General features: G+C 48.4%; 2 protein-coding genes across 2 annotated transcripts in view; both read left to right on the top strand.

Moving 5' to 3' along the window:
• cdk19 (cyclin dependent kinase 19) overlaps positions 1–2317 on the top strand; it is a 34886-nt gene extending 32569 nt beyond the window's left edge. Inside the window, 1 exon segment of the mRNA XM_080513575.1 lies at positions 2093–2317. Coding sequence (XP_080369701.1) covers positions 2093–2218 — 126 coding nt within the window. The 3' untranslated portion in view covers positions 2219–2317.
• Positions 2318–9984: 7667 nt separating this feature from the next.
• Positions 9985–27500, top strand: part of tab2 (TGF-beta activated kinase 1 (MAP3K7) binding protein 2) — a 24222-nt gene continuing 6706 nt past the window's right edge. The window contains 10 exon segments of the mRNA XM_080514547.1: positions 9985–10326; positions 23251–23440; positions 23544–23564; positions 23567–23834; positions 23837–23898; positions 23900–24070; positions 24072–24182; positions 24184–24261; positions 24263–24294; positions 24296–25341. Of these exon segments, the coding sequence (XP_080370673.1) occupies positions 23339–23440; positions 23544–23564; positions 23567–23834; positions 23837–23898; positions 23900–24070; positions 24072–24182; positions 24184–24261; positions 24263–24294; positions 24296–25341 (1891 nt within the window). The 5' untranslated portion in view covers positions 9985–10326; positions 23251–23338.

Below are 27500 nucleotides of genomic sequence, written 5' to 3'. Positions count from 1 at the left end.
TGGATAAAAGATGAAAAAAAATAAAGAGAAAAGGAAAAAATTAAATAAAGAAGTTTTATAAGAAAAAATGAAAAAGGTACAAAAATAAAGGAGAGAAAGAAAGAAAGAGAAAAAAGAAAATTTAGAAATGAAAAAAGAAAGAAAAAAGGTACAAAAAAGAAACAAGAAAGAAAAAAAAGGTATAAAAAAGAAAGAAAAAGATCAAATAAAGGATAAGAGGAAAAAAGAGAGAAAGAAAGAAATAAAGGAAAAAGGAAAATTAAGAAAATAAATAAATGAAAGAAAAGACAAAAATGAAAAAAGGTACAAAAAAGGAAGAAAATGAGAAAATATTGGATAAAAGAGAAAAAAATAAAGAGAAAAGGAAAAAATTAAATAAAGAAGTTTTATAAGAAAAAATGAAAAAGGTACAAAAATAAAGGAGAGAAAGAAAGAAAGAGAAAAAAGAAAATTTAGAAATGAAAAAAGAAAGAAACAAGAAACAAGAAAGAAAAAAAAGGTATAAAAAGAAAGAAAAAGATAAAATAAAGGATAAGAGGAAAAAAGAGAGAAAGAAAGAAATAAAGGAAAAAGGAAAATTAAGAAAATAAATAAATGAAAGAAAAGACAAAAATGAAAAAAGGTACAAAAAAGGAAGAAAATGAGAAAATATTGGATAAAAGATAAAAAAAATAAAGAGAAAAGGAAAAAATTAAATAAAGAAGTTTTATAAGAAAAAATGAAAAAGGTACAAAAATAAAGGAGAGAAAGAAAGAAAGAGAAAAAAGAAAATTTAGAAATGAAAAAAGAAAGAAAAAAGGTACAAAAAAGAAACAAGAAAGAAAAAAAAGGTATAAAAAAGAAAGAAAAAGATAAAATAAAGGATAAGAGGAAAAAAGAGAGAAAGAAAGAAAGAAAGGAAAAAAGAAAATTAAGAAAATAAATAAATGAAAGAAAAGACAAAAATGAAAAAAGGTACAAAAAAGGAAGAAAATGAGAAAATATTGGATAAAAGAGAAAAAAATAAAGAGAAAAGGAAAAAATTAAATAAAGAAGTTTTATAAGAAAAAATGAAAAAGGTACAAAAATAAAGGAGAGAAAGAAAGAAAGAGAAAAAAGAAAATTTAGAAATGAAAAAAGAAAGAAACAAGAAACAAGAAAGAAAAAAAAGGTATAAAAAGAAAGAAAAAGATAAAATAAAGGATAAGAGGAAAAAAGAGAGAAAGAAAGAAATAAAGCAAAAAGGAAAATTAAGAAAATAAATAAATGAAAGAAAAGACAAAAATGAAAAAAGGTACAAAAAAGGAAGAAAATGAGAAAATATTGGATAAAAGAGAAAAAAATAAAGAGAAAAGGAAAAAATTAAATAAAGAAGTTTTATAAGAAAAAATGAAAAAGGTACAAAAATAAAGGAGAGAAAGAAAGAAAGAGAAAAAAGAAAATTTAGAAATGAAAAAAGAAAGAAAAAAGGTACAAAAAAGAAACAAGAAAGAAAAAAAAGGTATAAAAAAGAAAGAAAAAGATAAAATAAAGGATAAGAGGAAAAAAGAGAGAAAGAAAGAAAGAAAGGAAAAAGGAAAATTAAGAAAATAAATAAATGAAAGAAAAGACAAAAATGAAAAATGTATAAAAAAGAAAGAAAAAGATCAAATAAAGGAAAAGAGGAAAAAATAAATAAATGAACGAAGAAAAGACAAAAATTAAAAAAGGTAGAAAAAAGGAAGGAAATAAGGGACATAGATAGAAAAAAGAAAACGTGTGTCAGTTATTGATTCACTAAATCTGCTTTAAACAACAAATTAAACATTTTTAACTTCCTGTGTGAAAACTTAAACGTGTTAAAAGTCACTAAACTGATGTAAACATTTTAATTTTCTACATTTTCTATGAAGCCAATAAAATAAATATCACCAGCGAACAGGGAAGGTTTGAAAAAAGATCAATATTTACATAAAACCCATAAAAAAAACGTGTAAAACTAAATATTTACATCGTCGTACGTTAACAAAATAAGAGCGTGACGGAAAGCGACTGCACTTTTTTTCTGACTTTTGAAAGACACGAGTTAAAAGAATAAAAGGTGTTGACGCTGGTTGTGTCCTGTGGCCCCCAGCACTCCGGCCCCCGCCTCGGTTACCAGGGCAACGTGGGAGGCTCCGCCCAGCCCCAGGGCACCATGGGATACTCGTCCTCCGCCCAGCAGAGCTCGCACTTCTCCCACCAGACCCACCGCTACTGAGGCGCTCCCGCTCCGTCTCCTCCACCAGCAGGGGGGGCCGTCGCTCCCCCACCCCCCTCCCCCCCTTCGTCCCTCCCCCTCCCCCGCCCAACGTCCAATCAGCCGTCGGCGCTCCGCCTCGCCGGGCCGTGGCGGCGAACCGAGGCAGACAGACTCTACGCCGCGGAAGAAGGACTGTTCATACCAGTACATTGTTACACTGCACTCGTTTTCTACTTTTCTTTTCTTTTTCTTTTTCTTTTTTTATTCTATTTGAATCGTTTTCTCTCCGCGAACGACTCCGACCGTTGACGTCGGGATGAAACGCCGTCTCGCACGGAAGCGGGCCAGAATGGAGCTTCACCGCTCTCTACGTCCGGACGCCGTCAGCGCCGCGCCGCACCCCTCCCCCGACATCATGGCGGCTTCGGAGGGGGGGGTCAAAGGTCAACATGCGACTACGACGCCGTCGCTTTAAGAAAACGACCCGTGCGTCTCGTACAGGGCAGCTAGCTTGACACCACGACAACCCCCGACAGGTAGGAGTGTGTGTGTGTGTGTGTGTGTGTGTGTGTGTGTGTGTGTGTGTGTGTGTGTGTGTGTGTGTGTGTGTGTGTGTGTGTGTGTGTGTGTGTGTGTGTGTGTGTGTGTGTGTGTGTGTGTGTGTGTGTGTGTGTGTGTGTGGTTTTTATCTGTGGTTTCATTCACCAGACCTGCACTGAAGCTGGACCGTCGCCAGAGAGCTGGAACCACCTGGTGAGTCTAGTTCTCCTCTTCTTCCTCTTCCTCTTCTTCCTCTTCCTCCTCCTCTCCTCTTCTTCCTCTTCCTCCTCCTCTTCCTCTCCTCTTCCTCCTCTTCCTCTCCTCTCCTCTTCTTCCTCTTCCTCTTCTTCCTCTTCCTCCTCCTCTCCTCTTCTTCCTCTTCCTCCTCCTCTCCTCTTCTTCCTCTTCCTCCTCCTCTCCTCTCCTCTTCTTCCTCTTCCTCTTCCTCCCTCCTCTCCTCTTCTTCCTCCTCCTCTTCCTCTCCTCTTCCTCCTCTTCCTCTCCTCCTCCTCTTCTTCCTCACCTCTCTCCTCTTCCTCTCCTCCTCTCCTCTTCCTCTCCTCCCTCCTTTTCTCCTCTTCTTCCTTTCCTCCCTCCTCTTCCTCTCCTCCTTCCTCTTCCTCTCCTCTTCTTCCTTACCTCCCTCCTCCTCCTCCTCCCTCCTCGTCCTCTCCTCTTCTTCCTTACCTCCCCTTCCTCTCCTCTCCTCTTCCTCTCTCCTCTCCCTCTCCTCTCTCCTCTCCCTCTCCTCCCTCCTCTTCCTCTCTTCCTCCTCCCTCCTCTTCCTCTCCTCTTCTTCCTTACCTCTCCTTCCTCTCCTCTCCTCTTCCTCTCTTCCTCCTCTCCTCTTCTTCCTTACCTCCCTCCTCTTCCTCTCCTCCTCCTCCTATTCCACTTCTCCTCCCCCTTCTCTTCTTTTCCCTTCTCGTAACTTCCTCTGTTCATCTTCTCGTTTCTATCCTCCTCTTCTTCCTTACAACTCTTCTCTTCCTCTCCTATTCCTCTCTTCTTCATGTCTTCATCTTTTCCTCATCCTCTCCCTTTTCTTCTCTTCCTGTCCTTACCTCTCCTCTCCTCTTCATCCTCTGCTCTTCCTCTCCATGTAGTCTACTCTTCCTCCTCTTCACTTCCTCTTCTCTTCTTCCCCTCATCCTCTACCTCTTCTTCTTCCTCCTCTCTCTGTCTTCAAATGAAAGTTGTGCTTCTTTCTTCTCTTCTCTTCTCTTCTCTTCTCTTCTCTTCTCTTCTCTTCTCTTCTTTTCTCCTCTCTTCTCTTCTCTTCTCCTCTCTTCTCCTCTCTTCTCTCCTCATCCTTCCTTCCAGACGTTCACAGCAGCAGTCCTTCGTGCCTCTCCTTCACAGGAAGCAGCTCTGCTCCCCAGATGAAGAAACACTGACACCCGCAGGCCGGAACCTGAACTGCACCTCCTTCAAACCGCTTCCTTCACTTCCATCCAACCGCTGGAGCCACGATCACGTGTGAGCTGCATCCGGTGGTGATGAGGATGAGGATGAGGATGAGGATGAGGATGATGAGGATGATGATGAGTCCAGTTGTGACGGAAGGTTTAAAAAAAAAAAAAAAATGTTTTCCCGTCTGAAAATCGACTCGAGGTTCTGTTGTGAGGCCGTCTGGCGGGTTTGAAGTTGCACCAACTGATTTGTTTGAGGAGGAGGAGAGGAAGAGGAGGAAGACGAGGAGAGGAAGAGGAGAAGAGACGAGGAGAGGAAGAGGAAGAGGAGAAGAGAAGAGGTCAGCTGATCTTTCAAAAGGTCCCGTATCCGTGCGATTGTTCCCTTCGTGACATCACGTGGGGGAGATTAGCCCCGCCCCTCTGGCCACAGCTCATGAGCATTTAAAGGTACAGACACACAAACTGTTCTCAGTCCGGCCACGAGGGGGACCTTTACTCTGAAATTCAGGAAATATACTTTAAATACAATGTGAAATTGTTGAAAAACTGTTTGATTTAAAGCTTTAAAGCTCGACTGGTTTTTCATGTTGTTGTTTTTTTTACACTTTTGATTAAGATACTTTCAATAATATGAAAATATTACAAATGGAGAAAGTCGAGGCCTTAAAAAAGTTTTAATAAAGAAATGTTTTTTATTCTGCTGCGACTCAGATATAAAAAAAAAAATTCCTCCTCTAATCCAGATTATAGAGCATCTTCCTCCTTTGACATCAGATTATAGAGCATCTTCCTCTAGCCTGCTTCAGTGTGACACTCATGGAGGAGGTTCAGTTTGTGCAGCATTAAACAGCAGTGTGTGTGTGTGTGTGTGTGTGTGTGTGTGTGTGTGTGTGTGTGTGTGTGTGTGTGTGTGTGTGTGTGTGTGTGTGCGCAGTCTCCTATGCAAACAGACTGAGATGTGCTGAGTTTGCGGGTTTCAGAAGTTTTGGAAGTCGGAGAAGTTTTTTGTCTCTAAATGTTGTAAATAAAATGCATATTTATAAATATATAAAATATATATAAACATACGGATACAATCATTTTATTATCATTGTTATTATTATTTCTCCTTCCAAGTATAAAAGATTCGTTGTTTGAAGCTCTGCCTTAACGCTGTCACACACACACACACACACACACACACACAGCAGCTCCTCCAGTGATGATGATGATGATGATGATGATGATGATGAAGATGACGATGGTCCATACAGAAGGTGCCTTTTATTTCTTCTTCTGATCAAAACGACTCTCTGAGACTCAAACTGTAAAAATCAAAATAAAGCAGGATGACGTCGTCGTTACGGAGGTGAAGAGTCCTTCTAGATTGTTCTTGAGGTTCTGCAGTGGAACGATGAAGACGAGGTTCTGCAGTAGAACGACGAAGACGATCTGAACGTCCAGTGAGTTTTAATAATAAAATGTTTTCAACTTGTTGTGAGAAAATTCTTCATTTTGCTTCACGGAGGAATTTTATAATACGACTGCTGGAAATCCTTCTTTCTCTCTTTTATTCTATTCCTTTCTTTCCTTCTTTCTTTTTCTACTTTCTTTGTTTCTTTTTTCTCTTTCCTTCTTTCTTTTTCTTCAGTCTGTTCTTTTTTCCTTCTTTCTTTTCTTTCTTTTTCTTGTTTCTTCTTCTCTTTCTTTTCTTTCCTTTGTCTCTTTTTCTTCTTTCCTTCATTCCTTCCTTTTCCTCTGTCATTTCTTTTTTCTCTCTTTCATTTTCTTGTTTCTTCTTTTTCTCTTTCTTTTCTTTCTTTTCTTTCTTTCTTTTTCTTCTGTCTGTTCTTTTTTCCTTCTTTCTTTTCTTTCTTTTTCTTGTTTCTTCTTTTTCTCTTCTTTCTTTTCTTTCCTTCGTCTCTTTTTCTTCTTTCCTTCATTCCTTCCTTTTCCTCTGTCATTTCTTTTTTCTCTTTCTTTTTCTTGTTTCTTCTTTTTCTCTTCCTTTTCTTTCTCTCCTTTCTGTCTTTTTCTTCTTTCTTTACTTTCTCTCTTTCCTTCTTTTTCTTGTTTCTTTTCTTTTTCTCTTTCTTTTCTTTCTCTATTTGTCTTCTTTCTTTTCTACTTTCTTCCTTTCTTTTTCTTTGTTTTCTCTTTCTTTCCTTCTCTCTCTCTTCCTCCACGGTTCCGTCGTCACCAACAGTGTAAGAAGTTATTTTCCTCCAACAGTGAAATAAATAAACAACACAAAACGATACACTGACCATAATAACTGTTTATCAAACAGTCGAACAATAAATAAAAATATAAAAAAAGAAAAATAAATAAATTATTAAAAGTAAATAAGATAAAGCCGTCCTGAAGAAGAAAGGATGGACCGGAACAGGAGGACTGATGGAGGATCGTCATGGAAACGTCACTTTCTCTGTTTTACTTCAAGATTTTAAAAAACGTGGAGAAACTGGATCAACCGACGTGACGAGAACCTGGAGCCTGGAGGACCAGGACATTCCAGGACTCTGGGGTATTCCAAGACTCCAGGACATCTCTGGACATTCCAAGACTCCAGGACATTCCAGAACTGCAGGACTCCTGGACATTCCAAGACTCCAGGACATCCCAGGACATTCCAAGACACGAGGACTCCAGGACATTCCAAGACTCCAGGACATCCCAGGACTCCAGGACATTCCAGAACTCCTGGACATTCCAAGACTCCAGGACATTCCAAGACACCAGGACATCCCAGGACTCCAGGACATTCCAGAACTCCTGGACATTCCAAGACTCCAGGACTCCAGGACATTCCATGATTCCAGGACTCCAGGATATTCCAGGACATTCCAGAACTCCAGGACATTCCAGGGCCTGCGCTCCTCCAGCTCCACTCAGACTCGTCCTTGTTGAGGACAAGCTGAGGCTCGTCTCCACCGTCCCTCCGGCGGCGGCAGCGGCGGAGCCGCGCGGCGGTTTGGTGGCGTCGCCACGCGGCTCCGGGGAGGTTCAGGAGCCGCGCGGAGGAGAAAAGGTGTGGAGGCAGACGATCCTCCTTCAGACTGGACGACCTCTTGATCACCTTATATTTACACTTTATTCATCCTGAGATTCATGTAAAGACGTTTATTTAGCGGAGTTCAGATCGGCGGCACACGCAGCAACATGCTAATGACGGCGTGACGCAGCGCCATGCTAGCATTCCACGACAGGCCGCGACAGGACGGGACGTAAACATGATTGATATACAACATGGCCCCACTTCAAAGGGATCAAAGTCGAGGAGCTTGTCGGTTCTTAAAGGAACCACGGCGGGTTCTAAAGTGTAGAAACAGAAAAACCTGGAGGAAAATCTACGTTCAATAAAAGAGAATCTGTCCCAGATTGATTTTTAAATGTTTCTGCTGGTGATTTTAATTTTCTTGTCGATTTTTAAGCGGTTTAATGTTTTTCAGTTGCACTTGTTGGTCATGTAAAGTGACTTGTGTAAGAAATATATGGTATGGTACAGTATGGCATAGTATGGTACAGTATGGTATGGTATGGTATGGTATGGTATGGTATGGTATGGTATGGTATGGTATGGTACGGAATGTGTAGTATGGTATAGTACGGTACAGTATGGTATGGTACCGCATGGTATGGTCTGGTATAGTATGGTATGGTATGGTACGGAATGTTATAGTATGGTATAGTACGGTACAGTATGGTATGGTACGGTATGGTACAGTACGGTATGGTATGGTATGGTACGGTACGGTATATTATGGTACAAAGAGCCAAGCTGGTTTGGTTAAAATGTGAAGTTGAAGATGTTGAGAAGTTTGTGAGGATCTCTCCAGCCTCTCCAATCTCCAGCCTCTCCAATCTCCAGCCTCTCCACCCTCTCCAGCCTCTCCAGTCGCCCCAGTCTCCAGACTCTCCAGACTCTCCAGCCTCTCCAGACTCTCCAGCCTCTCCAATCTCCAGCCTCTCCAATCTCCAGCCTCTCCAGTCTCTCCAATCTCCAGCCTATCCAGTCTCTCCACCCTCTCCACCCTCTCCAGCCTCTCCACCCTCTCCAGCCTCTCCAGTCACCCCAGTCTCCAGACTCTCCAGCCTCTCCAGCCTCTCCACCCTCTCCAGCCTCTCCAATCTCCAGCCTCTCCAGTCTCTCCACCCTCTCCAGTCGCCCCAGTCTCCAGACTCTCCAGCCTCTCCAGCCTCTCCAGTCACTCCAGTCTCCAGACTCTCCAGCCTCTCCACCCTCTCCAGCCTCTCCAGTCGCCCCAGTCTCCAGCCTCTCCACCCTCTCCAGCCTCTCCAGTCTCTCCAGCCTCTCCAGCCTCTCCAGCCTCTCCAGTCTCTCCAGCCTCTCCAGCCTCTCCAGTCTCTCCAGCCTCTCCAGCCTCTCCAGTCTCTCCAGCCTCTCCAGTCTCTCCAGCCTCTCCAGTCTCTCCAGCCTCTCCAGCCTCTCCAGCCTCTCCAGCCTCTCCAGTCTCTCCAGCCTCTCCAGTCTCTCCAGCCTCTCCAGCCTCTCCAGCCTCTCCAGCCTCTCCAGTCTCTCCAGCCTCTCCAGCCTCTCCAGTCTCTCCAGCCTCTCCAGCCTCTCCAGCCTCTCCAGTCTCTCCAGTCTCTCCAGCCTCTCCAGTCTCTCCAGCCTCTCCAGTCTCTCCAGCCTCTCCAGCCTCTCCAGACTCTCCAGCCTCTCCAGTCTCTCCAGTCTCTCCAGCCTCTCCAGTCTCTCCAGCCTCTCCAGTCTCTCCAGCCTCTCCAGCCTCTCCAGCCTCTCCAGCCTCTCCAGTCTCTCCAGCCTCTCCAGCCTCTCCAGACTCTCCAGCCTCTCCAGCCTCTCCAGCCTCTCCAGTCTCCAGTCTCTCCAGTCTCTCCAGTCTCTCCAGACTCTCCAGTCTCCAGTCTCTCCAGTCTCTCCAGCCTCTCCAGCCTCTCCATAGTTTGTGAACCTCCTCGCCCTGCGGCTGCGTCGTGGTGTTTCCGTCCACTGTCCAGGGTCAGGGTGACCTGTGCTGCCTGGAGACGTTCCACCGGACGACTCACTGCCAGCAGGATGCTGACAGTCAGCCTCTCCTCTCGTCTTAGTACTTTTTAAAAAACACATTTCTTTTTACTTTCGGTTCGTCTGTCTAACACTTGTATTATAATTTTTTTTATTATATATATATATATATGGAGAGGCTGGAGAAGCTGGAGAGATCCTTACAAACGACTCAACGTCTTCAACTTCACATTTTAACCAAACCAGCTTGGCTCTTTGTACAATAATATACCGTACCGTACCATACCATACTATGCCGTACATATCATACCATACCATAAGGTACTATACCGTACCATACCATACAATACCATACTATACCGTACCATACCATACAATACCATACTATACTGTACCATACCGTACCATACCATAACATACATACCATACCATATCATACATACCATACCATATGTTTCATACACAAGTCACTTTACATGACCAACAAGTGCAACAGAAAAAAAATAAAATAAATATATATATATATATATATATATATATGTATATGTATATGAATGTGAGTGTGTGTTTCTATATGTGTATTGTGTATACGTGTGTCTCTGAGTGTGTGTACCTCGGTATGTGTATATTTATGTGTGTATGAGTAAAACATGTGTATGTGTGTATACGTTTGTGTTGAGCGTCTGTCTCTACGTGTATGTGTGTGTGTGTGTGTGTGTGTAGTGTGTGTGTGTGTATTTACGCGCGCGCGCGTGCACGTGCCCCCTCCACAGGTTGCTCGCGCCGAGACGCGGCGCCAGTTCTCGCGGGATCAGCAGCAGCTCGGCCGCCATGTTGTGTGTCAGTATTTTGGTTCGTATGTGCTGAAGTGGAGAAAAAGTTGTTGGCGACGGGCTGTGGAGGGGAGGGGGGCCGCAGACACCGACTGTCAGCAAGCCGCTCCCGAGCCCGTGTCACACGGCCGCCTGCTGGGGCTCCAGACTCCCCCCCCTCCCGACGCTGCGTGGAGGACACCGAAAAGGCCCCGGGCCTCGGCGCGGCTCCGGCCCCGTCCCCCCACACACACACACCGCGGCGGCGCTCTCGGCTTTCTCCTCTCCGCCTCCATCGGCCCTCGCGGAGGTGCGGCGGTCGGGGGGGCTTCGGGGGCGTCGAAGGCGGCCCGCTTGGAGCGGCGGCGGCGGCGGCGACACTGGGAGGTGAGACGCGGTCCTCCGGTGCGGGGAGGAGGGGGAGAGAAAAGTCGGGGAACGGAGGGGAGGAGGAGAGGGAAAGAAGTTTGGGAGAAGTGGGGGGGAAAAAAAGTTTTGTCGTGTGTGTCGGAGGGAGCTAGCGGTGTCTGGAGCACTTTTCTCTGGGTGGCTCGAGCCCCGGGGGGAGGCTGGGGGGAGCCCGGGGGAGGCAGGGGGGGAGCCCGGGGCTTTATTTGTGGGGCGCTTCCTGGCCGGGTCGCGGCTCCGCTCCCGGGGCTCGTCGCCGCTTATTTTCGCGGAGCTTTCCGGCGCTTCCTGGCGCTACATGTTTGTAGCTCCGCTGCTCCGCTGGAGCCACTTCTTTTTTCTTTTTTCTCTTTTCTTTTTTTTTCTTCTCTTCTTTTTCCATTGAGCCGCTTCGAGCTCCGCGAGCAGTCGTGGATGGAAACCTTAAATCACGACGCTCCAGCTCGGCTTTAACCCTTTACCCGGAGGACGAGCCTCGGGGCCAGGTAGAGCCGACGGTAGTAGGTTCACCCCCCCAGTGTGGAGCACCTGAGCCCCCCTCCCCTCCACAGCCCCCCCGCAGGGACCAGAGTAACCTCGTCCTGCTTCAAAACCCTCAAACTGCATCGATATCTAGAAGCCATAACTCATTATAATGATTTTAAGGCAAATGTGTTCATAGAGCGCCTTCTAGATATGAGGCAAATACGTTAAACCTCCTCTACTAATAATGTAAATCAGTGTTTTTCAACCTTTTTTGAGCCAAGACACATTTTTGTCTTTGGAACAATCTGGAGTCACACCTCCACCCGGAAATGTTAAAAAGTTAAACTCTAGCCTCTATTAACAATATAAAGTCTTTCTCATCACAGTTTTATCAACAGGAATCCAGTAAATCCAGAAACAAAGGACTTTTTTTAATAGTGCCTCCCTCAGTGTGAAACCTGGACCTGATGGATGAAGAGCTGAGATCCTGGTTTTCAAAAACTTCTCCATCACTGTCACTGACACAGTACTTTGATACAAGATGGTAGCAGGAGGTGGAGATGAACCACACTGACGTCTGTCACTTTACATTTCACCGGCAAAGTTCTGTGCTGCCCTCTAGTGGTGAAGAGTATTTATACAGGATTACTCTGCAACACACTGTGAGAGCAAAGGTTTTTTTAGAAGAAAATGTGAAATTAGATAATTTTCCACGACTCACCTGACGAGATCTGGAGGAAACACCAGTGTGGTTGAAGAACTCTGATGTAGAGAACATTATCAGTTGTTGACCTACATCTCTATTATGATATCAAGACCTTATTGAAGGAAATTCGTCGTTACGCTCATGCAGATGCGTATTTCCGGCGTCTAAATCTCACGAAACGTCCCCGGGTTTTGTTGACGCCGCAGAAAACTGCCCCCCGGTTTGTGCGATCGGTCGTGATTTTGCAACGGATCAACGTTTTGTGTGGATAGGAACGCCATCTTTGATGTCCCAGAAAGCCTTGCGGCAGGTTCCCCAAATTGTCAGTTAGCGAAACATCAAAGACGTTGATCGATTTCAGGAAACCGCGGGTTGGAAATAAGTGGAAGTGACCTCGTTTTTGCACTTTTCAGCTTCCTGAGTAGTTCCAAAGCTCTTCATGTCGTTAGTAAATCAACAACACCGAACCCCCATCCATTGGGGTTCGGTGTCTTGCTCAAGGCACGTGGACAGGCGGAGGTGGGAATCAAACCGGCAGCCTTTCAACCGTGACCCGGCTGCCCTGCCAACCGAGCCACAAGCTGTTATTTTTTATTTTATCCACACGGCACCCTGAACGTGACTCACGATGATGTAGTACATATGCCAGGCCTACAGGCGGCGCTGCAGCTCTGCCACAGAGATTCACCAAAAATGGACAAAATGATATTTCAGCAAAAAAATCCCTCGTAGTCGAGAAATCCAACATGTCGTCTTGTCAAACCGGAGCTTCTTCACAATGTGGTCCGCCATTGTTGTTGTTGTTGTTGTTGTTTAGTGGCGTCGCGGGGTCATGCGATGACATCACCGCTCCTGGGAAACGTGCCTGTCGTCACGGCGAAGGTTTTCAGATTTCGACTTTCAGGGTTCCTTCACCGGCAACGGACTTGCTCTTTGCTTCCAACGTAGAAATGATGGATTTCTGAGTTTTTAGCCACTCAGTTTACTCATCATGCTCTATAAGGCCTGAAACGACAATAAACACCATGAAGTATATCTGGGATTCATGAATAAAGTCGAAATTATGCCTCTTTTGAATAGAAAATAAAGAAAATAGGCTAATGTTCTGAGTAAATTCAGTTTGAGATCGTCCTGGTTTCACTAAACGTCCCTGTTTTCAGTAATAAATCAATACTTCAATGTGTAAATGAGAATTTATGTTTTTCTCAGTCGCTTTGAAAAGCAACTTGTCAGACGTTTTTACAAAAACGTTCCAGTTGACGTCTGGCTGGTTAAACGTCAGTCGCAGTAACTTTGACAGCGATGTAGTTTGCATGCCAGGCCACGAGGTGGCGCTGTTTTTTGTGATGAAACCACCACAGCAATACGCTATAGACGCTAACGCTAGCGAAAGTGGCGGCTGCAGGGAGTCGGAGCGCCGTCGCCGTGTAAACGGACGTCCCAAAACGTCTTGATTTTTGTTTATACATTAAAAAAAACAACAATGAAAGGCTTCACGTATTTTATTGAAGTATTTATTAAACCCTCTCGGAGGGTGAAAAGACGTTCAGTAAAAGCCGCGACACGCCAAGAGTTTCCAGAAAGACGATAACAATCCAGGGAAAATTAAAATGGATTAAAAATCAGACACACAACAAAAGGCTCAGTTAAAAAATTTCACGATGTTTGAGACCCTTTTCTTGCCTTTTTTCAAAAGATGCAGTTGAAATTGTGTAACTATAGATCAAGTAATTACACTATATATTTCGTGTGCATTTTGATGTTGGCAGTATTATTGTTGTATTTGCGTTTCCTTTCAACCTGCCTGGCTTGTTGTTGTCGTTATATGTTGACTGGGGGGTTCGGTACGGTGGCCCTGAAGTGCAAACCACAACATCAAATCACGAAACACAACAACAAATGAAAAAACACAACAACACATTGAAAAACACAACACAAATGAAAAAACACAACAACAAATGAAAAAACACATGTGTTGTGTTTTTTCATTTGTTGTTGTGTTTTTCAATTTGTGGTTGTGTTTAGTGATTTGTTTTTAACCCTAGCTTGCGGCTACATGTTTTTAACCCTAGCTTGCGGCTACATGTTTTTAGCCTTAGCTTGCGGCTACATGTTTTTAACCCTAGCTTGCGGCTACATGTTTTTAACCCTAGCTTGCAGCTACACGTTTTTAATCCTAGCTTGCAGCTACATGCTTTTAACCCTAGCTTGCGGCTACACGTTTTTAATCCTAGCTTGCAGCTACACGTTTTTAATCCTAGCTTGCGGCTACACGTTTTTAATCCTAGCTTGCAGCTACATGTTTTTAACCCTAGCTTGCAGCTACACGTTTTTAATCCTAGCTTGCAGCTACACGTTTTTAATCCTAGCTTGCAGCTACATGTTTTTAACCCTAGCTTGCGGCTACATGTTTTTAGCCTTAGCTTGCAGCTACATGTTTTTAATCCTAGCTTGCAGCTACATGCTTATTAACCCTAGCTTGCGGCTACATGTTTTTAGCCTTAGCTGGCGGCTACATTTTAGCATTGAACTGATAAAGATTTGAATTTCCTGCCCTCTATAAATGCTGTGTTCATGTTTTGCACACGGCAGTGGTCTCATCCATCCACATCAACCTCCATCACAGTTTTCACACTAAAGTTTCCTCCGTTTCATCCTCACATCTGTTAGCCGCTAATGTTTTCTTAGCTTCTTCCTACACTGGTGTTCTGCTGGATCAGTATTGTAGCTGGAAAGAAAAAAGAGCAGGGATTGTTTATGAAAGAAAACAAACCGATACTGTGAGCTGGAATAAAACAACACGCTGTGTCGCCGCTAAACTCCTAGCGCTGCTCTCGCCGATCCAGCTCCTGCTAACGCCGTTCTCAGGCGCACTGGGGAGCAATTATAATTAATACACAATAAATAGAAATCAACTTCCTGACGGGTCCAATCAGAGACGTGAACGTCGTCTCAGTCTGCAGGTTAAATTATCCCCAAGTAAACAAGCAGTGGACAACAATGGCGTCATTATTCGCGGCTTAACTCGCTAACATACAGCTACACAACTCATAACCCCATTTGTAAACACAGTGCATTTTAACGGCACAGGTCACTTTATACTTAAAAACGTGTAGCCGCGAGCTAGGGTTAAAAACGTGTAGCCACGAGCTAGGGTTAAAAACGTGTAGCCACGAGCTAGGGTTAAAAATGTGTAGCCGCGAGCTAGGGTTAAAAACGTGTAGCCACGAGCCAGGGTTAAAAACGTGTAGCCGCGAGCTAGGGTTAAAAACGTGTAGCCGCGAGCTAGGGTTAAAAACGTGTAGCCGCGAGCTAGGGTTAAAAACGTGTAGCCGCGAGCTAGGGTTAAAAACGTGTAGCCGCGAGCTAGGGTTAAAAACGTGTAGCCGCGAGCTAGGGTTAAAAACGTGTAGCCGCGAGCTAGGGTTAAAAACGTGTAGCCGCGAGCTAGGGTTAAAAACGTGTAGCCGCGAGCTAGGGTTAAAAACGTGTAGCCGCGAGCTAGGGTTAAAAACGTGTAGCCGCGAGCTAGGGTTAAAAACGTGTAGCCGCGAGCTAGGGTTAAAAACGTGTAGCCGCGAGCTAGGGTTAAAAACGTGTAGCCGCGAGCTAGGGTTAAAAACGTGTAGCCGCGAGCTAGGGTTAAAAACGTGTAGCCGCGAGCTAGGGTTAAAAACGTGTAGCCGTGAGCTAGGGTTAAAAACGTGTAGCCGTGAGCTAGGGTTAAAAACGTGTAGCTGTGAGCTAGGGTTAAAAACGTGTAGCCGCGAGCTAGGGTTAAAAACGTGTAGTCGCGAGCTAGGGTTAAAAACGTGTAGCCGCGAGCTAAGGCGGAATATGTAGCAACTCGCGCTACAAATATTGACAATAGCTAACGCTACACATGTAGCCTCAAGCTAAGTTTATTTTCTAGCTCTAAACCCGGTTGGACATTTTTCAAGTTTTCAACCCAAACAGATGATTCTGTCGTTTAAATGTAGGTTTTCTTTATTCATTTAACAAAACCAGTTTAAATTGAACAAAGCTGCTTCTTCTTTCACCACAGAGGTGAGATTACAACGTAAATAATTGTAATGTTTTGATTGATTCCTGGTGTGATAGAAAAACAATTCAAGGTGTTTTAACGGCAGATTTCTGTCGTGGTTTCTTTGCTTTTCTTCCACCAGATCATTTCAACACCGTCAGACTGAATCAACCCAAGACTTACTGTTTGCTAAGACTTTTACTTCCTCTTCCTCTTTACGTCTGAACGCGTGCGGCGGAGGTGGAGGCCGCCTGCGCTGCTGCCGCGTCGTTGCGACCGAGGCTCGTCTTCATGTTACCGCCGGCCGAAATATTGGTTGTGGCTCGTTCGGCGTGTCTGGAGAGTGGAAGCGAAGCCACTTTGTGACATGAAGGCTCTCCTAGCATACCTGGCTGAAGTTAGCCTGGTGCTGGCGTCTCATTTCACCCCCCCCACACCCACCCCCCCACCCCACCCTTCAAATCAGTGGCTGATTGGCTGCGATTCTCTTGGACTTTATTCACAACTATTTAAAAAAAAATAAAGGATCTCCTGCGCCTCTCGGCACGCCGGCGCTAACCTGCGTGGTCGTAGCCCCGCGGCGGGAGAGTGTGTGTGTGTGTGTGTGTGTGTCGTCGGGGTTAGCTTGCGCCTGCCTCGACTCGTAGTCAACATTGCGCTTCCTGACCAACACGCTGACGTGCCTTGCTGTTTATAGGTGCAGACCCCTAACTGGAACCATGTGTCTGCAGCCGGGCAAATGTGTTGCTAGGCAACCCTGCCGGTGTGCCACTCGGAGGCTCTGCAGCCGGCGCTCGCACAAACAACACAATATTGGCTTCTTCCTTCAATTGTTTGTTTCTAATTTCGAGTTAAAAATCAAAGTCAACTGATCTGTTTTGGGACGTTGAATTTCAAATGTCAAAAAAAGTCGTCTCACAAGTGGATTTCTGTGAAACGGTGGAAAAACACATTTCCTCGTTCAGAAAGGACGACTGCCGTAACGCTGCGATTGCGTTCGATGGTTTTTTTTCTGCACGTGCACGAGGACCAATGCAGCCCGGGGGGAGTTCAGGGTGGTGCTTCTGCTGATGTTCCCCACCTTTCCCCCAATTTCTGTCCTTGATGTGGGAATAAATGTCCATTTAACCTCAGAATGATTCACTTTAACGTCATTTGTCAGTACGTAAACGTTGACGGGTAAATATACGTTGCGTAGCTTAACGTTCGCTGGTTTTCAAAAAACGCGCCGCAGCCTGAAAACTGGTGGTTCTAACTGGCGGTTCTAGCTGGTGGTTCCTCCTGGCGGACGGAGGTCCGGGTGACGGAGCGGCAGAGGGAAATATCTGTGGCGCTGAGTTGCGAGGCGGAGGAGGCGCAATCGCTGAGTCGACGAACGTCACTGTGCATCACTGTCAGGAACATCTGACTCTGGTTTATTTACCGGGGGGGTAGAACTGGGGGGGGGGGGGTTTCAGCGAAAGCTTATCTCCATTTCCAAAAGTCATCAGTTGTACTTTTATACCCCAAACACCTATATAGTCCTTTACACTAAAACCAGTGGAAAAGATTTTGAGTTGTGGTTGTTCACAGATTGTTATGCCGTCGTGTTACTGCCCCCCCCTCCACCCCCGACCCCCGACCCACCGCAAAGGGAGCAGGAGTAAAGCCTGAGAGGTTTTACGACATGAGATCGTGTCACCAAGTCTCTACCAACACGTTTAAAAACCCTGAAGAACTTGTTTTCGATTTGCACAACACGTTAACACCACAGTGGCGAGGGGCCCTGCCTCCCCCTCCCCCCCCTCCCCTTGCCGGTTTGGGGGGGGGGGTGTAATTACTGCATGTGTGTGTGCTTGTTTGGATCCATGGCGTACCGCCGGTCGAACCCAGGAAACGAGTGTCGCTTATGTTTTTCTTAACTTTCCCGGGGTCAGAAGTGATTCTGACACAGTTCCCGTTGTGACGCTAGCTGGTGGTGGAGCAGGTTGGAGGGTCCCTCAGCAGGGGGCAGACCGGGTGGGTGTTTTTACCCCCCCCCCCCCCCCCCCCACCACCTCCAGCTCCAGTGTGAAGAGATCCCCCCCCCTCCCTTCCTCCACTTCTTCCTTCTTTTCACTGCTCAAGTTGCTGATGCAGGTTTTCTAAGGAGTTAGTGAAGGAGTTAGGAGGCTTCCTGAAGGAGTTAGTGAAGGAGTTAGGAGGTTTCCTAAAGGAGTTAGTGAAAGGAGTTAGGAGGCTTCCTGAAGGAGTTAGTGAAAGGAGTTAGGAGGCCTTCCTGAAGGAGTTAGTTGAAGGAGTTAGGAGGCTTCCTAAAGGAGTTAGTGAAGGAGTTAGGAGGCTTCCTAAAGGAGTTAGTGAAAGGAGTTAGGAGGCTTCCTTAAGGAGTTAGTGAAGGAGTTAGGAGGCTTCCTGAAGGAGTTAGTGAAGGGAGTTAGGAGGCTTCCTGAAGGAGTTAGTGAAAGGAGTTAGGAGGCTTCCTAAAGGAGTTAGTGAAAGGAGTTAGGAGGCTTCCTAAAGGAGTTAGGAAAGGTGTTAGGGGGCTTCCTAATGGAGTTAGGAGGCTTCCTAAAGGAGTTAGGGAAAGGTGTTAGGAGGCTTCCTAAAGGAGTTAGGATGTTTCCTAAAGGAGTTAGGAAAGGAGTTAGGAGGCTTCCTGCAAGTGACTCAGTTTGTAGGAGACGTTTGAGTGGCAGTTTGACCGAACGGTTAAATTAAACGTCAGCGCCGCATACGGGCGTTTAATTCATGTGGCAGTGACATGAATGACCGACTGATTTAAGTTGCTGATGTTGAATGAATTGTCTTTTCCTGATCAGACTGGATGTGGAGAAAGTTCCTTTGTTTCACTTCCTGGTGGCTCCATGTGGTCACGAGCCGCTGCGTCTCCTCTGAAGACGCCCCCCCCCCCCCCCCCCCCCCGGGCGTCGGACTTGACTGCGTCCGGCCTGAATGGACCTATTTAGTCCTGCTCCGGCGTTCTTGAAGCACTTTTAGGATCTGAGTTGACGCGTTGGACGTCGTCGGTCAACCTGCTGCAGGTCTCGTTCAGCTCTTCTTCTCTCTACAGACGTTGGTGTGTCGTCGTCGTACGTCAGTGACTTTGTGTGTCTGTTGTGTGGCGTCGACGTCTGGACGGGAGCTGAAGCTTCTACTCTGTGTTTTCCTGCTCAGTTTAGCACCATGTTGATTCATTTCTTTATTATTCTCTCAATCTGCGCCTGTTGAGACCAAGAGATTCGTGTTCCTACTTTGAAGAACCTTTGCTGTCAAACGTGTCGCTGAAAGGATCCCGCGTGACGGTTCCTCCAACCCGTTAGCTCTGAACTACAGCTGCCACACCAACGTGGTCAGCTTTCCTAACTCCTTTAGGAAGCCTCATAACTCCTTTAGGAAGCCTCATAACTCCTTTCCTAACTCCTTTAGGAACCCTCCTAACTACTTTCACTAACTCCTTTAAGATGCCTCCTAACACCTTTCCTAACTGCTTTAGGAAGCCTCATAACTCCTTTAGGAAGCCTCATAATTCCTTTCCTAACTCCTTTAGGAAGCCTCATAACTCCTTTAGGAAGCCTCATAACTCCTTTCCTAACTCCTTTAGGAAATCTCCTAACTCCTTTAGGAAGCCTCATAACTCCTTTCACTAACTCCTTTAGGATGCCTCCTAACACCTTTCACTAACTCCTTTAGGACGCCTCCTAACACCTTTCCCAACTCCTTTAGAAAGCCTCATAACTCCTTTCCTAACTCCTTCAGGAAGCCTCCCAACACCTTTCACTAACTCCTTTAGGAAGCCTCATAACTCCTTTCACTAACTCCTTTAGGAAGCCTCATAACTCCTTTCCTTAACTCCTTCAGGAAGCCTCTTAACACCTTTCACTAACTCCTTTAGGAAGCCTCTTAACACCTTTCACTAACTCCTTTAGGAAGCCTCCTCAGACCTTTCACTAACTCCTTTAGGAAGCCTCATAACTCCTTTCCTAACTCCTTTAGAAAGCCTCATAACTCCTTTCCTAACTCCTTCAGGAAGCCTCCCAACACCTTTCACTAACTCCTTTAGGAAGCCTCCTCAGACCTTTCACTAACTCCTTTAGGAAGCCTCCTCAGACCTTTCACTAACTCCTTTAGGAAGCCTCCTCAGACCTTTCACTAACTCCTTCAGGAAGCCTTCTAACACCTCTCACTAACTCCTTTAGGAAGCCTCCTAACTCCTGCCCACCAGGCTCCGGTGGTGGTGGGGGGGGGTGGTTGGGGGGGGGGCTCCGGTGTGAGGTGTCCTGCCCTACAGAATGCAGCGGTACATGTTACACGTACAGCCGGACCTTTGTCTGCAGGGAAGGCCTCCACAGGAAATGCTTCCTGCAGCTGTTCCGTGGATCATTCTCCACCTTCAGGCCAAACCGAGACACTCGGCCGCGGCCAAGTTCCGTGACTCCGCCGCCGCCGTCCTCCCCCCCCCCCCCTCCCCCCCTCCCTCCCTCCCTCCCTCCAGACCTCGTCTCAAAACACTCGGAGACATTCTCGTCTGTCCCACCGACGCGTGTCGTTACCCTCCTGCCCACCAGGGGGCGGCGCCACAGAGGGAAGGGTCCGGAACCTTCCTCCAGCAGATGATCAATCAAAAAGAAATTAATCTTTTCTTTGTTGAATCCGTTTATAGAGTCGAAATATTAGAATCCGTGTAGCAAATCCAGCGGAGCAGGAAATCCAGCAACTGGTCCGGACTTGTGACATGATTGTTGTAATTAACTTTCTATAAATACACCCGAAGATTAAAGAAATGATAATAGCGGGAGCATTAGATACAAATGCTCCTGTAAAGTACAAGTACCTCGTAATTGTACTTAAGTACAGTGTTTAAGTACGTTTCATTTTCACTACAAAACTGAATGGAAATTCCACGAGAGCTTCAGTTTCCGTCAACGTGTTCAATGAAATCAGTCGTGTTCTACATGTTACTGGTGAAGAAAGACATTTGAAGCAAAGGCTTCAAGGACGTGATTGTGATCTAAAATACCAGTTATTGTACTTTTTCATACGTTCATAAGACGACCGGTTACAAAAGCTCAGTGAGACTGACGCTTCCTGGATTCCAGTTTGCCGTCTGGAAGAAAAGAATCTCCGAAGAAAGAAATCTGAGAAAAATGACTGAAAACAACAATGTGGTTTCTCCAAAACCAGCACGGGTTGACTGAATGTTCTAGAAAATGAAAAGCAGGCTGAGTCAGGAATATAAAATGCACAAACGCAAGAAGCCAACGCTTTGGAGATTAGCCTGTAGCGGCTAACTCGCTGCTGCTAACGAGCTTCGCTCGGGCTAATTTTGACATGTTGAAGGTCTGAGGAGGTAAAACGGCTCAAACATCTGCTTCACTTCGCTCATTTGCCGTTTTCGATGCTTTTTGAAGTCACTGGGAGAGGTTGAGTTTAAATGCACGCTGCAGGGACGATGCTACATGCTACATGCTAACTTCCAGAGGCCTCCAGCTTCAGCAGACTTGAGATTCAGGCCTTAGAATGGATCCTGATACCGTGTATGTAAACAGCACTTGTTCAATACGTTGACAGTTTTGAGCGTTTGGGTTTTTTTGTTTTTGTTTGATTCAACTGGAAGGTTCCAGAGCCGACTAGAACCTGTTCCAGGAGGGACGCTACACCTTCTAAACGGTTCCAGCTCTTCAATTCCATTTTTTCCTTATTAAATACGTCTCTTTAAATGCTTGTAAGTCCTGCTGTGAGTAGTTTAGCCGACTCAGTGTTACGGTGGACAGATTCCCCACAGGCTCTTCCGCTGTGTCACATGGTTGCGGTCGGTGCAGAACAGGATGGGGCCTGCTCCGTGTGTCACTGCTGCTCTGCTCTGCTGCTGCTCTGCTCTGCTGCTGCTCTGCTCTGCTGCTGCTCTGCTCTGCTGCTGCTCTGCTCTGCTGCTGCTCTGCTGCTCTACTCTGCTGCTGCTGCTGCTGCTGCTGCTGCTCTACTCTGCTGCTGCTCTACTCTGCTGTTCTACTCTGCTGTTCTACTCTGCTGCTGCTCTACTCTGCTGCTCTACTCTGCTGCTGCTCTACTCTGCTGCTCTACTCTGCTGTTCTACTCTGCTGCTGCTCTACTCTGCTGCTCTACTCTGCTGTTCTACTCTGCTGCTGCTCTACTCTGCTGCTCTACTCTGCTGTTCTACTCTGCTGTTCTACTCTGCTGCTGCTCTACTCTGCTGCTCTACTCTGCTGCTGCTCTACTCTGCTGCTCTACTCTGCTGCTGCTCTACTCTGCTGTTCTACTCTGCTGCTGCTCTACTCTGCTGCTCTACTCTGCTGTTCTACTCTGCTGCTGCTCTACTCTGCTGCTCTACTCTGCTGTTCTACTCTGCTGCTGCTCTACTCTGCTGTTCTACTCTGCTGTTCTACTCTGCTGCTGCTCTACTCTGCTGCTCTACTCTGCTGCTGCTCTACTCTGCTGCTGCTCTACTCTGCTGCTGCTCTACTCTGCTGCTGCTCTACTCTGCTGCTCTACTCTGCTGCTGCTCTACTCTGCTGCTGCTCTACTCTGCTGCTGCTCTACTCTGCTGCTCTACTCTGCTGCTCTACTCCGCTGCTCTACTCTGCTGCTGCTCTACTCTGCTGCTGCTCTACTCTGCTGCTGCTGCTGCTGCTCTACTCTGCTGCTCTACTCTGCTGCTGCTCTACTCTGCTGCTCTACTCTGCTGTTCTACTCTGCTGTTCTACTCTGCTGCTGCTGCTGCAGGGAAAAAAACATAACAATCTTTATTCTCCCCGGCCTTCTCCAAAAAATATTCTGCCCACACGTCACTATGATCTCGTCTTAACATGAGGCTTCAGGGCGTGTAGTACGCATGTAGTACACATGTAGTACACATGCCAGGCCTTTAGGGGCGCTGTGACTCACCAAACACACCAAAAATGCAGAAAAAACCCAAAACGCAGTCGATCCCTGGTTGTGACGGCGACAGATTAATGCACTTTAATATAAAGAAACACTGTCGTGTTGTGATGTGGAACGATTGAACCTGAATCTCTCTCTCTCTCTCTCTCTCTTTCTTCCTCTTCGTCTTCCTCTTCCTCCTCTTCCTCTTCCTCTTCCTCTTCTTCTTCCTCTTCTTCTTCCTCTTCTTCTTCTTCTTCCTCTTCCTCTTCCTCTTCCTCTACTTCTTCCTCTTCCTCTACTTCTTCCTCTACTTCTTCCTCTTCCTCTTCTTCCTCTTCCTCTACTTCTTCCTCTTCCTCTACTTCTTCCTCTTCCTCTACTTCTTCCTCTTCCTCTTCTTCTTCCTCTACTTCTTCTTCTTCTTCCTCTTCCTCTACTTCTTCCTCTACTTCTTCCTCTTCCTCTTCTTCCTCTTCCTCTACTTCTTCGTCTTCCTCTACTTCTTCCTCTTCCTCTACTTCTTCCTCTTCTTCTTCTTCCTCTTCCTCTACTTCTTCCTCTACTTCTTCCTCTTCCTCTTCTTCTTCCTCTACTTCTTCTTCTTCTTCTTCTTCCTCTTCCTCTACTTCTTCCTCTTCCTCTTCTTCCTCTTCCTCTACTTCTTCGTCTTCCTCTACTTCTTCCTCTTCCTCTACTTCTTCCTCTTCTTCTTCCTCTTCCTCTACTTCTTCCTCTTCGTCTTCCTCTTCCTCTTCCTCTACTTCTTCCTCTACTTCTTCCTCTTCCTCTTCCTCTACTTCTTCTTCTTCCTCTTCCTCTCCTTCTTCCTCTGTGGTGTGTTTTTCAGAAGATGTTCAAAATGAGTGCGTCCTGCTTCCTCCACTGACGCCGCGGCGCTGAACAGAACCCGCAGCAGCCGACCCGGCAGAATACGAATGGCCCAGGGAAGCCGGCCCATTGACACTCAGGTTTTGCATGACCTGCGCCAGAAGTTCCCACAAGTCCCCGAGGTCGTCGTGTCCCAGTGTGTCCTGCAGGTGAACGTGCTCTGCTCAGCGGCGCGTGGAAGGAAGTGGAACCGCGTGGCTCCAGCTTAACCCAGTGTGTGTGTGTGTGTGTGTGTGTGTGTCCCTCCCGCAGAACAACAACAACCTAGACGCCCCTGCTGCCAGTACTTGTCCCAGGTCAGCCCGGGCTACGCGTACGGCGACGAGGCCCACCCCCCCCCGCGACTCTGCGACGACGCCGGCTTCACCAGGCTCCGCAATCACATGACCCACCTGGGCCTGGAGCCGCAGCATGTGCACGTGGCCCCGGCGCGGGACGGCCTGAGGATGAACGGCAGCCGGACCCTGGCCCACAGCGTGAGCGACGGGCCCCTCCCCGCCGCCCCCGGCGCCGGCGGCGACTTCTTCCAGCGGGAGCCCCAGTCGGCCCGGCGCGGGGGCCCTCCTCCGCCCTCGACGTGTTCGGCGCCATGGAGCCGCCGCCGCCGCCCGCGCAAGCCGCAGCCGCCGCGGCACCTCGGACTCGACCCGCTCTGCGTCAAGGGCGGCCAGCAGGGGGGGTCGGCGGCGGCGGCGCCGCGCTTCAACCCCATCACCGTGACGCTGGCGCCCAACATCCAGACGGGCCGGAACACGCCCACGTCCTTGCACATACACGGCGGGGCCGCCGCCGGGCCTCGGCAGCCCGCAGGGCAACTCCATCTACATCCGGCCCTACGTCAGCCAGTCCGCCGGCGGCGGCGGCGGCGGCCGGCAGGCCCAGCACCAGCACCCGGGGGGGGCGGGCCCAGTACAGCCCCACCTCCCAGCCCCAGCAGCAGATCTACCAGATCTCGCACCCCTCCACACTGTGCGGGCCCCTGGTCCGGCCCCCAGTACGCCTCCCTCCTTGCATACCTCACAGCACCAGGCCCAGGGCCACCAGACCTCTCACGTGTACATGCCCATCAGCTCCCCCACCAACCCCCAGGCGCCCTCCATCCTCCCCCCCGCCTCCTCCGGGGTGTCCTCGTGCTCCTCCGCCTCCTCCTCCGGGGTGTCCTCCTCCTCCTCCTCCTCCTCGGCCCTGCCGGGCTCCCTGTCCACCGTCAGCCAGTACAACATCCAGAACATCTCCACGGGCCCCCGCAAGAACCAGATCGAGATCAAACTTGAGTCCCCCCAGAGGAGTAATTCCACCACGACGGCCGTGCTGCGGACGGGCGGCGGGCCCCGCTCCTCCTCCACCTCCTCCTCCTGCCCCTCCTCCTCCTCGTCCTCGTCCTCCTCCTCCTCCTCGGCCGGGGTGCCGGCCGGCCCCACCACCCCCCTGTCCATCGGCGGGGCGGGTCTCAGCCGCAGCCAGCCCACTGTTTACATCTCCGCCAGCCCCCCCGCCGCCGCCGCCCCGGCGCCCCCCGAGGACGCCCTGGTGGCGGTGGCGGCGGGCGGCGGCTCCCGCTCGCAACCCAAGTTTTACATTTCTGCCAACGCCTCCGGCGACGACGGCGGCGGGGGTCGGAACCCCCCCACAGTCTACATCTCAGCAAACCCCCCCCTGCAGGGGCCCCCGGGGGCCCGGGGCATGGGCGGCCAAGTGAGCATGGGCCCCGCCTACATCCACCACCACCCGCCCAAGTCCCGCGCCGCCGCCGTCGCGGGCGGGGCCGGCGGCGGCGGCGCCGCCTCCTCCTCCCCCCGCGTGGTGGTGACGCAGCCCAACACCAAGTACACTTTTAAAATCACTGTGTCCCCCAACAAGCCGCCGGCCGTGTCCCCCGGCGTGGTGTCCCCCACCTTCGAGCCCAACAACCTCCTCAGCCTCCCCGCCGACCACCACTTCGTGGAGCCGGACCCCCTGCACCTCTCCGACCCGCTGTCGCCGCACCGGGAGCGGCCCAGCGAGCCCCGCCGGCTCAGCATGGGCTCCGACGACGCCGCGTACACGCAAGGTGAGACGTCGCCGCTCCGGGGGGGGGGGGGGGGGGGGGGGGGGTGGGGGGAGGGGGGGTCGGTCGGAGAGCTGATGGTTTACGTTCAAACTGCTACGTCCCGTCGGTTCCGTCGGTGTTTGACGTCTCGCTCCTGTTTCGGGGTTCGTCCACACGATTCCGTCACTATGAACTCGGCTCAACTCGAGGCTTCAGGGTGTGTAGTACACGTAGTACACATGTAGTACACATGCAAGGCCTTTAGGGGTGCTGTGACTCACCAAACACCAAAAACGCAGAAGAAGACAAAGTACATAGAACTTTAGAAGTAGATTCCTGCTCATAAACCTGAATATGACAAGTTCTGTAGGTCAGCTAGCGTCAGTGGCTTCTAGTTCTATAGGTCTATGGCCCCGCTCCTCCTGCTGCTAGCGTCAGTAGCTTCTAGTTCTATAGGTCTATGGCCCTGCTCCTCCTGCTGCTAGCGTCAGTAGCTTCTAGTTCTATAGGTCTATGGCCCTACTCCTCCTACTGCTAGCGTCAGTAGCTTCTAGTTCTATAGGTCTATGGTCCTACTCCTCCTACTGCTAGCGTCAGTAGCTTCTAGTTCTATAGGTCTATGGCCCTGCTCCTCCTGCTGCTAGCGTCAGTAGCTTCTAGTTCTATAGGTCTATGGCCCTGCTCCTCCTGCTGCTAGCGTCAGTGGCTTCTAGTTCTATAGGTCTATGGCCCTGCTCCTCCTGCTGCTAGCGTCAGTAGCTTCTAGTTCTATAGGTCTATGGCCCCCGCTCCTCCTGCTGCTAGCGTCAGTAGCTTCTAGTTCTATAGGTCTATGGCCCCGCTCCTCCTGCTGCTAGCGTCAGTAGCTTCTAGTTATATAGGTCTATGGCCCTGCTCCTCCTGCTGCTAGCGTCAGTAGCTTCTAGTTATATAGGTCTATGGTCCTGCTCCTCCTGCTGCTAGCGTCAGTAGCTTCTAGTTCTATAGGTCTATGGTCCTACTCCTCCTACTGCTAGCGTCAGTAGCTTCTAGTTCTATAGGTCTATGGCCCGGCTCCTCCTGCTGCTAGCGTCAGTAGCTTCTAGTTCTATAGGTCTATGGCCCTGCTCCTCCTGCTGCTAGCGTCAGTAGCTTCTAGTTCTATAGGTCTATGGTCCTACTCCTCCTACTGCTAGCGTCAGTAGCTTCTAGTTATATAGGTCTATGGTCCTGCTCCTCCTGCTGCTAGCGTCTGTAGCTTCTAGTTCTATAGGTCTATTGCCCTGCTCCTCCTGCTGCTAGCGTCAGTAGCTTCTAGTTCTATAGGTCTATGGCCCTGCTCCTCCTGCTGCTAGCGTCAGTAGCTTCTAGTTCTATAGGTCTATGGTCCTACTCCTCCTACTGCTAGCGTCAGTAGCTTCTAGTTCTATAGGTCTATGGCCCTGCTCCTCCTGGTGCTAGCGTCAGTAGCTTCTAGTTCTATAGGTCTATGGCCCCGCTCCTCCTGCTGCTAGCGTCAGTAGCTTCTAGTTCTATAGGTCTATGGCCCCGCTCCTCCTGCTGCTAGCGTCAGTAGCTTCTAGTTCTATAGGTCTATGGCCCTGCTCCTCCTGCTGCTAGCGTCAGTAGCTTCTAGTTCTATAGGTCTATGGCCCTGCTCCTCCTGCTGCTAGCGTCAGTAGCTTCTAGTTCTATAGGTCTATGGCCCTGCTCCTCCTGCTGCTAGCGTCAGTAGCTTCTAGTTCTATAGGTCTATGGTCCTACTCCTCCTACTGCTAGCGTCAGTAGCTTCTAGTTCTATAGGTCTATGGCCCTGCTCCTCCTGCTGCTAGCGTCAGTAGCTTCTAGTTCTATAGGTCTATGGCCCCGCTCCTCCTGCTGCTAGCGTCAGTAGCTTCTAGTTCTATAGGTCTATGGCCCTGCTCCGCCTGCTGCTAGCGTCAGTAGCTTCTAGTTCTCTAGGTCTATGGTCCTACTCCTCCTGCTGCTAGCGTCAGTAGCTTCTAGTTCTATAGGTCTATGGCCCTGCTCCTCCTGCTGCTAGCGTCAGTAGCTTCTAGTTCTATAGGTCTATGGCCCTGCTCCTCCTGCTGCTAGCGTCAGTAGCTTCTAGTTCTATAGGTCTATGGCCCTGCTCCTCCTGCTGCTAGCGTCAGTAGCTTCTAGTTCTATAGGTCTATGGCCCTGCTCCTCCTGCTGCT

The sequence above is a fragment of the Blennius ocellaris genome, assembly GCF_963422515.1.
Source record: "Blennius ocellaris genome assembly, chromosome: 18".
Taxonomy (NCBI): Eukaryota; Metazoa; Chordata; class Actinopteri; order Blenniiformes; family Blenniidae; genus Blennius; species Blennius ocellaris.
This window is presented reverse-complemented; position numbering and strand designations above follow the sequence as displayed.